This window comes from Mauremys reevesii, linkage group 13 (assembly GCF_016161935.1).
Source record: "Mauremys reevesii isolate NIE-2019 linkage group 13, ASM1616193v1, whole genome shotgun sequence".
NCBI lineage: Eukaryota > Metazoa > Chordata > Testudines > Geoemydidae > Mauremys > Mauremys reevesii.
In genome coordinates, this window is record NC_052635.1 from 48,294,083 (window position 1) to 48,306,336 (window position 12,254).

The following is a 12,254-nucleotide window of genomic DNA, read 5'->3' on the forward strand; positions in this document are numbered from 1 at the left end:
TTTCTTGTGTGTGGCAGGTCACAGCTTCAAGGTGTTCTCTTTATGAATAGCCATGCCGATGTCCCACAAGATGCTGTTCTCCAAAGCCACAGGAAGAACAGGGTTTCAGTGAGGGGAGAGAGCATGGCAAGCGTCACATAATTTCTTTCATTCTTTACAAATTTCCTTCAGAAGCTCTTCCCTGTCAAACTTTACAGCAGAATCTCCTCTCCAGAGCCTTGCTAACAAGAGAAGGCAACAGTCTCACTCCCGGGGTCTGATTCTCACAGCACTGGGCACCTACCATGGGAGTTCAGGTCACTCAGCATCTCATGGGAAGCGAAAGCTCTGTTCTAGGCCTCTTTGCTTGTAGGGTGTGATGTGGCTCTCTAATGCTTCCCAGGAGCTACATTAGGTAGAAAAGGAAGATTCCCTGCTGGCCCCTGTTCCCTTAGAAGGAACACCCATGGAGGGGAGGGATAGCTCAGTGGTTTGAGCACTGGCCTGCTAAACCCAAGGTTGTGAGTTCAATCCTTGAGGGAGCCATTTAGGGAACTGAGGTAAAAAATCTGTCTGAGGATTGGCCCTGCTTTGAGCAGGGGGTGGGACTAGATGACCTCCTGAGGTCCCTTCCAACCCTGAGATTCTATGATACGCAGCCCCAACCTCGCTCGAGGCAGAATCTGGTCTCACACAGGGCCTGGTTTTTAGCCTGACCTTAACTGGGCTTCCCTCTTTGTGCCCACAGTTTACTTCATGTGAGTGTCTAACTACTCGGTATGTACCTGCCTGAAAGACAGGTTGTGCTTGAACACGTTCTGGGGGCTGGACTAGACGACCTCTAGAGGTCCCTTCCTGTCCTACAATTCTGTGATAGGTTTTTCAATGTATTCCAAATAAAAAGTGAATTAAACATCTCCATTCCTTTCTAGCCAGGTTCTCCAATTGTAACGCTTTCCTCGGCTCCTCTATCTTGCCCATCCTTCAGACACTGACAATGGCTGACAGAGCCTGGATTCACATTTATTTTGGGGCACAAAGGTGGGTGGAAGAGGAGAGAGAGAGATTAATGGGAGGCTGTGAAAACAATAGCAGTGACTTACATGCCCTGCATCACCCCACTACAGGCATGGTCACTGCAGGGGGTGCAAATCATTTGCAGAGTTTGTGCCAATGTCAGATATGGGGCAGTGCACCAAAGGGCAACATTTAAATAAGGGCAGATAGAAGCGAGCACAAAGCCACAGAGCAAATGACAGCCTTCACCTTCTCTCCCTCACTGAATCATTTGTTATCGCTTCCTGCCTTCCCGTATGCATTAAGCACAGACCTCAGGTTTCATACATTTCAATGTATTCTGAACTAGAACTTCTCAATGATGTCTTTGCTTTAATCCTGCTGATTAAGATTGATGAGAAATAGTGGCCGTAAAAATCTCCTCCACTGCCTCACTGACAAGATGGGGGAAAGGGGTGTCAAGGTCTGTTATTTTCACAGAAGAAAATGCAATATACAGAGAGGAGGGATCATCTTCTCATTGCCATCAAACCAGATTAACATGCATTTCCACAATTCTGCCTAGCCTGCAGCCAAGAGAAGCCTCGCTCAATTGCACTGGTGTACAAAGAACAAACGACATTTATCTGTTTGCATGGCACTTTCAAATAAACTGACAGCTCATCTTTTCATTAAAAGGCTGCAGTCACCTAAGTAATCAGTGTGCCATGCCCCAATTTGGGGTCTGCCCCTTTGCACCACAGGTTATCTGCGTGCCACATAAAGGCAGCAAAACAACCACAAAAAATAGAAACACACAGTTTTATTTGCTACTAATAAATGTAGCTTTCTCAGGAACAGATTTCTGCTGGAGGTGGTGTCAGTTTTTCATGCACCAAGGAGATGGGGAGAGCTGCTGGCAGGAAAAGCAGAGGAGATAACAGGTTTATCTGGTGGCCGGCACCGTTCAGCTGCTCTGTCATTTCGACAGGATAAAATGGAGGTGAAAGATGGCCATGGATACATCAGTGCAGCCTGTGTGAATGCAGGCTCACTGCAGAGGGGCCTTCAGGATAGCAAGAGGCAACTACACCACACACACTATATCAAATGAGTTGTCCATGTAAAAAGATATGACAAAAAACCCCAAATGCTATTGAGCCCATTTGTCCTTAAAATGAGGAGGATGACATTCAAAAAAGTTGTAAATATCCTAGCAGCTTGTTCTGCTGGCTTGGAGGAAAGCTAGTGTTTCCAATGCGCCAGAGTTCACCTGCTCTGCGTCTACGAGAGGAGGCTATGAGGGGGCTGCCAGTGGAGTAAGAAGTTGCTTCACTTCCTGTTGTACCAGGGCGGCCTGATCTTTTCTAATATGAGGACCCCTTGTCCCCCAATCCTGCTCCCATGTACCAGTCTCACTCTCTCCTGTGCATCACCTCCCTCTTCAGGATTTGTAGTCAGTAACTGAACACCGAGCCAGTTCCTTCAAGACGAGGTGGATTTGTCACGGATACGCCCTAGGGTCTGTCTACCTAGCTTCACTGATGTATAGGCCAGAAGGGACTAGTATGATTCTTTGTCCAACCTCCTCCACAGCACAGGCCATAGGACTTCACCCAGTGATTTCTGCATCAGGCCCATTATTTCAGGATGAGCTAGAGCACATCTTTTAGAGACACATCCAGTCTGGATTTAAAGACTGTAAATGACAGACTCCACCACATCCCTTCGTAGCTGGTCAATGGTTAGTTCCCTTCATTGTTAAAAATGTGATTTCCAGTTTGAATTTTTCTACTTTCAATTTCCAGTCGCTGGATCTTGTTGCTTTTATCTGCTAGATTTAAGAGCCCTCTTATCAGCCCTCTCTTGTGTAAGGTATTTACACATAAGGACCAGGTCACCTGTTACCCTTCTCACTGATAACCTAAATAAGCTGATCTCTTCAAGTCATAAGACAGGTTTTCCAGACTTCCTGCCAATTCTTGCAGCTCTTCTCTGGGCTTTCCTTTTTTTAACGTATGGACACCGGATTCCAGTAGTAGAATAACCAATGTCAGATGCAACTGAATGTCACCCCACTTCTCCTCCTCAATATTCCGCCACTTAAACATCTACATATTAGCCACAGCACCTCCCCACAAGCTCACAGTCAGGTGGTTATGTATGAGGACCCCTCAGACCTTTTTAGTCACTGAATTTATGGAGAACCACAAGGACACTAGTCATAAGAATGCTTCAGTGTTTATTCTTTGGCTACAGCACCTATCCTGTCCACTTTCTATAGATTCCTCCACAGATACATGGATGTGAAGTCTTATTTCATGATACAATGCATGAACAAAAACTATGAGCCCAACCATACAAACACTTACTAGTGGGTGTAGTGCTTACTACTGGGAACAGTCTCATTGACATTAATGGGCCCATTTTTAATAGTGAGCACTATGCTGGGTAGCACTGGCAGGATCTGGCCTTCTCCATTTAATCTCTCTTCCCAAATGATGGTGTAATTATTCTCCAAGTCTAAAATATTTCTGAGCCAAAAGGAGGAGTCTCCACTTGCTTGGCCTATTTCCGATGAACATGCTCTAATGCGCCCTACTGCCCAATTAATACCAGTACCTATGGGCAGCACAGGAACACAGCTAATTGAACTGCCATGGACAATTCTTGGCTTATTTAAACCGAAGTTGACATGAAGCTTGGCTGAATCCACTGTTTAATTAAATCAAGCAGCAAAGAATCCTGTGGCACCTTATAGACTAACAGATGTTTTGCAGCATGAGCTTTTGTGGGTGAATACCCACTTCTTCGGATGATCAGCTTTGTCCTCATCCTACATCTACAGGCCATATTTCATCATTCCCTTGGTCACATATGGCCCTCAGACTACACCTAAGGCAGCTCAATCAACTCCATAAATACTGGCCCTGTTATGTGGAAGCTTTGCAAAATCTGAATGGAAAATGTTGGTCTGGGGGAGGGAAACAAGGTTAGAGGCCAAAGGTGCTACCTACCCTGATGCCCCACCCAGAACAATCACCTTGCAAGACAGGCCTAGATGCTTCTCTTTTGAAAAAGTGTCAGACCCAGACCCACAAAAGCCTGGTCTGCACCAGGGGAAAAAGGTGTGTTCTTACCATTATTAGCCAACCTACGATAAACAGGAGGTAAAATCGGAATGAAGACAAGGCCTGTTAGTAGGCTGAGATAAATAGTAGGCTCACTTCTACTGTTTCCTTTGACCTGCTAACACATGAAAACTAGCCACCTTTTTTCCTAGTGTGGATGCAACCGATTCCCAAGAGTCTGCAAAGACATGCATGAGTGCAAAGCAGAGCTGGTGACCAAAAGCTTCTGCTTTGGACTCTTAGCCATACTCTATCCTAGGAGATAACATTGTCTTCTCCAGTGTAATGGGCCAGATGTGATTAAACTGTTAAACTCCTAACCAATGCTATGACTCGCCTTTGTTTCTGAGCAACGCACAAGGCCCTTAGGTCTGTCTTTGTTCTAGGTAGGTCACATACGGCACATGGTCTCCTACTGCACCAGAGATTCTTCTCAGTCCAATATCACTTTAGAACCTCACAGACCTCCCTACTCCTCCCTAGAGAAGATGGCCATGGAAGATTTAGGATGCAAGCAGCTCTTAAAATACCTAATTAGATCGATCCTGACTTCAGTAGTGGTGTGTTGGAATACAGATGAATCTAGTCCACGGCTGGCACTGGCAGCTGCAGCAGCAGGAGGTCCTGTCAAACCAAGCCATAACATTACACTCTCTGCCTTTATTATTATTTCCTCCCCTTTTTAAATTTAATTCTAACGGACATCTGGCTGGCAGGGCAGGGCGCTGGCAGACAGAGCCATGCACAGTGGAATACTGATGCAGATTAAACCAGCCTCATACCAAAGACAGAGAGCTGTACATTTTGGGGGTATCAAAGCGGTGACAGCACACACTTGGTGGAAAGGGGAGAAGAAAGGACGGGGCAAGAGCCCACCTAGCATGAATTCTGATGAACCAGTGGAATAATTTAAAGAGTTTTAAATCATTTAAAATCAAAATTAGAAAGATCTACAGGATACGCCCTAGTTCAGCCACCAGTTCTTGGACTCAGCGCAAGAATTACTGTGTGGAATTCTAGGGCATATGTTATGCAGTCACAAGGAGTAAGACTACATGACAATAATGGTCCCTTCTAGTCTTAACATTTATTCATTTATGTTAATACTTTGCACTTCTACAGAGCCCTCCAGCCATGATTCTGAAAATGGTACAAAGATGAATTACCCCTCGGAACCCCAGGATAGAGGAGGGCATCACTCCGATTTTACTGATGGGTAAAGTGAGGCCAGAGCCAGCTGTCCAGGGCACATGAAAGCCTGTAGCAAGACAGGATTAGAGCACCACACTAGGCAAAGTTCCCTTCACACCCTTAGCAATGTTATTTTCCAGAACAATCTCTTTATTACAAGAACATTAAACAAAGTTGAATCTTTAAAACTAATTAAGCCCTATTTTAAAACGCTAATTTAAAACATTAAAACTAAGACTCATTCACATAAGAGGATCCTGTTGTATTCTGAAAAGTTGGTGGTAAAATAATAAATTGGTGCAATAAATTTGTTTAAACAGATTGATTTCTTTAGTGGGCATTCGTTTTGGCAGACCATTGTGTGAAAAATATTTTCTGCTGGCTCACAGATGATGTTCAGTTAGAAGAACTAATCTCTATCTTGTCAGTTTTCTATTATATTTTACCCGTTTCATGCCCTGGGAATGTAGTCACATAGCAGATACTCATTTTAAAGGGTGTTGCTACATTTCAGTGCATGTTACCATGGATCAAGAGAGCATTTTTAGTAGCAGAGCTATTCCTCTAAAGGAAAACTAAAAAGCTGTGTCACTCTAATTCGCTTCTTTTTATTATGGGGCAGACTGGCAAAATACACAAACTGCAGATACTTGGTAAATAGGAAAGTGGGTGAACTTCTTCCAAGGTTAGAAAATAAATTATTCTTAAATAAAACTGACATTTGGGGAAAGTGAAGGCAGTTAAATTTGGATGACTTGGTATGAACATCCTCCCAGTTCATTACAATCTCTTGGCGTGCAAGGGAAAGATTGTTTTCTCTCAGGCTGGGCACACTAGCCAACATGTGGGTCTAAGGCTACCTGATGATCCACAGAGAGGAGGGCCCTTGCCTCTCATACCTGAATTTATGTTTCCTCCATTTTAACCCACTGAGTGTGTTCAGGAATTTTAAACCAGTAGATTGCTCCAAGAGCAACAGCCTAATAGCACAGTTTGAAGATCAGCAGACAGGCCTCTCACCCCTATGGGATGCTAAGGTGCCCCATCAGACTCTTGGCTTTTTTGCCAGATGAATACGCTTTCTGAAATTTAGGAGTGCTGCTTTTTTAAAATGTTAATGTTCTGCGCTCACGTACCCAGGAAAAGAACATTTTATCCCATCTACCTCGCATTTAAAAATCCAGACGCTTGTCAACCTTCTTTATAGAATTACCGAACTCTGCCACATTCCATTTTATTCCTCAGCTCCCTTATACTCTTCAGGTACCAGACATCATTGCATCTTCCTCCCGGCCTGTCTACAGTGGTGGGGCAGTCAGTCCTCCTGCGATGACCCACTATCTGGAACAGAATTCCTGACCCTCCTTCACAATTTAAGACTCCCTTTAGCATCTTCCTCTCCTTGGTTTATGATTCATAACCATCTTTATAACAAAACAATCAAACCCAAATCTCAAATTCAGTTTGCTTCTGATCCATCAGTTCCTCACAACCCTGTCTACAGATGCTAGCTGTAGGGAATGCCATACTTACACATATTACTTGCATTTAGCTGTATAGATTAACAGCCTGTGAAAGGCCATTACCAACCCACATTGTACTGTAAATCATGCATGGTATTCAGTCGTCTACTGGGAGGCTCGTCTGGATTACACTTCTACAGGAATCCTAATCCTTAATCAAGAGGATTATGGCAAGTAGCTAATCCTAAAAAACAAACACAAAGTGTCTAGTGGAATTAAACTTTTTTCTGTAGAGCCCATTTCTCCTCCCTTTCCCTTCCTTGTGACCTCAGCAATCTCAGACAATATCTAGAAGGGCTTGGTTAACTAGGTCCAAGAATATCAAGACCTTATCTGCTACAGGGCAAACTCTCAAAAACATTCCGTTTTAGATAACAAGTAGTGTGTTAAAGAAGCAGACAAGCACCAAACTAATATATTTTTATATATAGCGAGTAGAGAGGGCGACTCAAATAAAAAATTCTCCACTTCTCTGGGAATAGGCAGATGCGTTCCATCTCCTGTCATACCTCAAATACTCATCTGGATACAAAAACCAGAGCACGAGTACAGAAGTAGACAGGATTGCAGTGGCTTTCTTGCAATAATAAAATTCAAAGTGCTCACTGTGATCAAATATACTCAGCGTCTCTCCTTCACAGCCTGAAGATGACTACATATACTATTGTCTCCAGTTTTAGCAAGACAGAAGAAATTTCTTTTCATCAAAGGCAGTTTTGTTTGTATGCAGAAGTATCAAAGATAATGCAAACAGCAAGACTCTTGATAATGTAACATCACCAGACTTAAAGTATTAACAAAATATCAAAATAATAATAAAATGCAACAAAATAATCAAAAAGATAACAAAATACTTAAAAATTCATTGCATGAAGACTAACAGTTTTGCCTCAGAAAAGTCTAAACTCAACACTATTCTGGTACCAAGACACACACATGTAATAGAGTTCATAGGAGTAAGTTTTAAAGCAATCACAGGCCTTCGCCAAAACACAACATTAATGGCAAGACCGTTGGATGAGGCAATAGCTCCCAGAGATCAGTTGGATTACATTGTTGGTGTGTTACAGTCGAAGTTACACATGATTATGTCCCAGAAACCCAAGTTTTAAGATCCAGCGTATAACTCAGGAAAGCATATCCCATAACAGACTTCACTCTGGCCGAAAACTGGAGATTAGAACAGAAGTCCAGTATGGTCAATTACACAATGTGGGTCAATCTTCAAAGTTTAAGTGATCCAACAGGACTGAAGTACAAGGAGTCTCTCATTAGTAGGACCTATTTTTTACTTTTATCCCTTGCTACATAATGTATAAAAACCACACCTAACCCAAACTATGAACGAGACACCTTACAATACAAATCACCCATTAGGCACCATGTCATTTTTATTGGTATCAATACTATAGAAAATTAGAGACAAAAATGTAGTTATCCCAATCACCAGAGTTGGCATCTTCATGCTAGTTTTTAAAGCGATAAATACATTATATGAAATTGTGCCTATAAAATTTAATTTGGACTATAAAATTTTCTGTAATGAATGAAAACTGGCCAAGTTGCATTGACAAAATAATAAATACTCTAGCAAAAATTCCATAGCCAAAAAAAGATTTTTTTAGCTATGAGGATCAATGCTATTTCACACATGAACTCCTATCTGAAAAGCACATTCCTGGTGTACCCATCAAAGTCAAGAAAGTAGAGAAGCAGGATCCTCTCGCTGTCAAAGGTGCATGTGCAATGGCAGCACCTATCTACAGACAAATGGAACATAATGCCAGGTAGGTATGAGCTCACTGGACAAGTGCTACTGATGAATGTGTTTTGTACATTGTCCAGTGGTAAACCATTTTAACAGGGTAATTATTTAAATGGTAATTAGGTTTTAACATTCAGATGTTTGAAGAAAGATGCGAACAACTGCACTGCAAGGTGTGAACTGTCTAGCTGCAGTCTCAATTGCTCTCTAGTGGGTTTGTTTATCGCACGAAGGCCATCAAACTTCATTTTTAATGAAAATACAGATTTTGATTATGAAACTACAGTAGTTAATGCTAAGGAATTATTATGATGTTTAGTAGAAGTAGCAAAGAATCCTGTGGCACCTTATAGACTAACAGACGTTTTGCAGCATGATGCATCCGAAGAAGTGGGTATTCACCCACGAAAGCTCATGCTGCAAAACGTCTGTTAGTCTATAAGGTGCCACAGGATTCTTTGCTACTTCATTATGATGTTTGATTCTGACCTCTTTTCTAGTTTCCAGGCAACGTCAAAAGGTCCTTTCCACCTGAAAGTTTGCATGTGCAATCGCTTGCTGGAAAAGAATCTCTCTCTTTTTGCAGCAAGGTGTCAGGCAGGTGGGATGAACTGTTTATGAACAACAACATGAAAAGTGACTACTAGTACCTGTCAGTTGGAATCACTTTCTAATGCTTTTTTGAAGAATCACTTTCTAATGCTTTTTTGAAGAATCAGGGCTTGGAACAACTCCATGTGTAGACAATTAATTGTTCCTGATTAATTCCAGGTGTGGACACTCTTCCAGAGCGCTTTGTTCCTGTTTATCTTAACCCACTTTCAAATGCGGTTAAGCTAAACAGGAACAAGGCACTCTTATTCTGGAATAAGAGAGTTCACACATGGAGTTAATATCAGGAACAACTCTATGTGTAGACAAGCCGTCATCTCTCAGAAACTGAAGAACTCCAGTTGTGTTGCATTCACCAGTCCACCCAAGAACTAGTGCATAAGATTGTTTTCTTTAAGCTGTTTACTTTCGTGTTATTTTAACAGACACCCACCCCCCCATTATGTGCACCACTGTAGCAGAAAACGACAATACATAGGCATGCTGATACAGACATGAATGTGCCTGGGTAGGACCAAAGCACATTTCACAGGCTTTAATGGGGCTATATCCTGAATCCCTCCTGGAATAATAGGGTTTCTAATGGAAATGCTGATAAATCTGTAGCTACATACAGCTACTGGACACTCCTATTAAAACATTCTTGGAGGCTATAGAGGAAGTATCTAATATCTACGTATTTAAAAAATGAGAGCTTGGTCAGGTTTTTTGGACACATCTTTCTCTCTCTCTCTTTTTTTTTTTAAATTAAAAAGCTGTTTCCATACATCCTCTAGTTTACCCTTTACGACCTCAGAGCTTGCCCTCAGTATTCAAAGGGAACACCGCAAAGCTTTGTATTTTGCTACTACTGAATTTTCCTTTTTTGGATATACAAAAGGCATCCACATGTCTAAAAGTGCATCATATCATGTTTGTTTTACACTAATCTGATGCGTGAGCTTTCTCCATGGCAAGGATATCCCAGACTCTAGCATACCGTGCTGAAACAGCAGAGGGATTCTTTTTTTCCCCTCATTGAGCCAAGACAATCTTGCTTCTACTGTGTTTACTATTGAAAGAAACTGGGCAATTTTAATGGAACATTTAATGATTAGTCTATTTGTTCTCAAATTTTGGACCAGCAGTTACTGAAAAAAGGAAAAATGTGTTTGGGAGATAATCTTAGAATTATTTACTACATAATGTGACCCTTCAATGAACATTGCAAAATAGCCATAGACACAATTCATGAGGAGCCCATAGACTGTGTCTCTTTCACACACCATAGGCAAAGCTTGCCCAGTTCATTAACTCTGTACTCCAAAGCCTACAACAGAGAACTCTGAAGCACCATGAGGCCAAGCCTTGAGGCAACGTGCCAGGGTGTCAAAGCATCAGGACAAGGACATTGAGATGCCAGTGCCACGATTATTATTTGTGTTACCATAGCACTGAGGAGTGCTAGTCATGGACCAGGACCCCATTGCGCTAGGCGCTGTACAAGCACAAAACCAAGACAGTCCCTGCCCCAGAGAGCCGACAATCTTAGCACGAGACAAGAGATGACAGGTTGATACAGTCAGATGGGGAGCACAAGGGAACAATGAGACGATACTGATCAGTATGATGGGCAAACTAGAGGCCTAGCCACTGTAGGCACCACAGAAAAGGAGAGTTTTAAGGAACCACAGAACTGAAGCTCCCCCAGAGTCCCTGGGAGGCGGGAGCCTGGGGCATTGGTGGCGCTGCCAGAGCAAGTGGTCACCAAAATAAAAACTAAGCAAAAGAAAACCCAGGTCTAACTGGAAGGGAGGGAGCAGAAAAGACCCCAGGAAGATGTGCCGAGAGGGAAGGTGACAAACACCTACACAGGTGCTGATATCAGTCAAGGACTGAAAGGGTCCAGTGGCGAGAAAGTTAAGCTCCATAGTGGCATGTGGCAATGGGAGGGGAGATGGCTTGGGCTCTTACTCACTACCACTGTCTTTTCGGACCTTCAGCACTTGGGGAATCCCACTCGTCTCATGCCACAGAGCCGAGAATCATCAAGGAGAACCCTGCAGCTGGGGTTTCTACTGTTCCCGGCAGACAGAGAGAGAGCGAGAGAAAGCTGAGGGGATGGAGAAGGACGGATGATAGATGGGTCTGAGAAAAGAAGTGGATTCAGAAACCACTTAGTAACAAGGTTTCCAAACAGCAAGAAAAGCATCAAACATACATTTTAATCCTCATTTAACAAAGTGCCTGTTAACAAACGGCTTAATGCCATTCTTTAAATTAAACACTGTTTACTCCTCCCACTGCTCATTGGCTAAGCTTCCACAGCAAGGCAGAAAAATCCCCTTTACCATTTCCAAGCTCAGGAAAAACAAAATGGAGAGCAAACACATTCTCTGTGTAACATGTTTCACCAGGAGGTTTATTTTAGACCCTCAGATCTAAACGCTTGGTGAAGATTTTGTAGGTGTTGGTCTCTGTCTGAGGGGTTAGAGCAGATGCGGTTGTACAACATCTCCACCAAGCATTCTCAAAACTACAGTACCCGCACGAGGAAATAAGGAAACAGATCAACAGAGCCAGACGTGTACCCAGAAGCCTCCTACTACAAGACAAACCCAAGAAAGAAACCAACAGAACTCCAGTGGCCACCACATACAGTCCCCAGCTAAAACCCCTCCAACGCATCATCAGGGATCTACAACCCATCCTGGACAATGATCCCTCACTTTCACAGGCCTTGGGTGGCAGGCCAGTCCTCGCCCACAGACAACCTGAAGCATATTCTCAGCAGTAACTGCACACCGCACCATAGTAACTCTAGCTCAGGAACCAATCCATGCAACAAACCTCGATGCCAACTCTGCTCACATATCGACACCAGCAACACCATCACAGGACCTAGCCAGATCAGCCACACCATCACCGGTTCATTCACCTGCACGTCCACCAATGTAATATACCATCTTATGCCAGCAATGCCCCTCTGCTATGTACATCGGCCAAACTGGACAGTCTCTAAGGAAAAGGATAAATGGACACAAATCAGATATTAGGAATGGCAATATACAAAAACCT

The 12,254-nt window shown here is 42.9% G+C and overlaps 1 protein-coding gene across 5 annotated transcripts in view; it reads right to left on the reverse strand.

Moving 5' to 3' along the window:
• The window catches only part of CTNNBL1 (catenin beta like 1), an 86,667-nt gene that overhangs the window by 21,961 nt on the left and 52,452 nt on the right, over window positions 1-12,254 (reverse strand). The window contains exons 12-13 of one of the 5 annotated variants that reach the window (XM_039498369.1): window positions 4,637-4,730; window positions 295-385 (exon numbers count right to left, since the gene is read on the reverse strand). The exons of the other annotated variants lie outside the window; for them this stretch is intronic. Coding sequence (XP_039354303.1) covers window positions 310-385; window positions 4,637-4,730 — 170 coding nt within the window. The 3' untranslated portion in view covers window positions 295-309. Of the gene's footprint in view, window positions 1-294; window positions 386-4,636; window positions 4,731-12,254 lie in introns of those variants that run through there. 5 annotated transcript variants of the gene reach the window in all.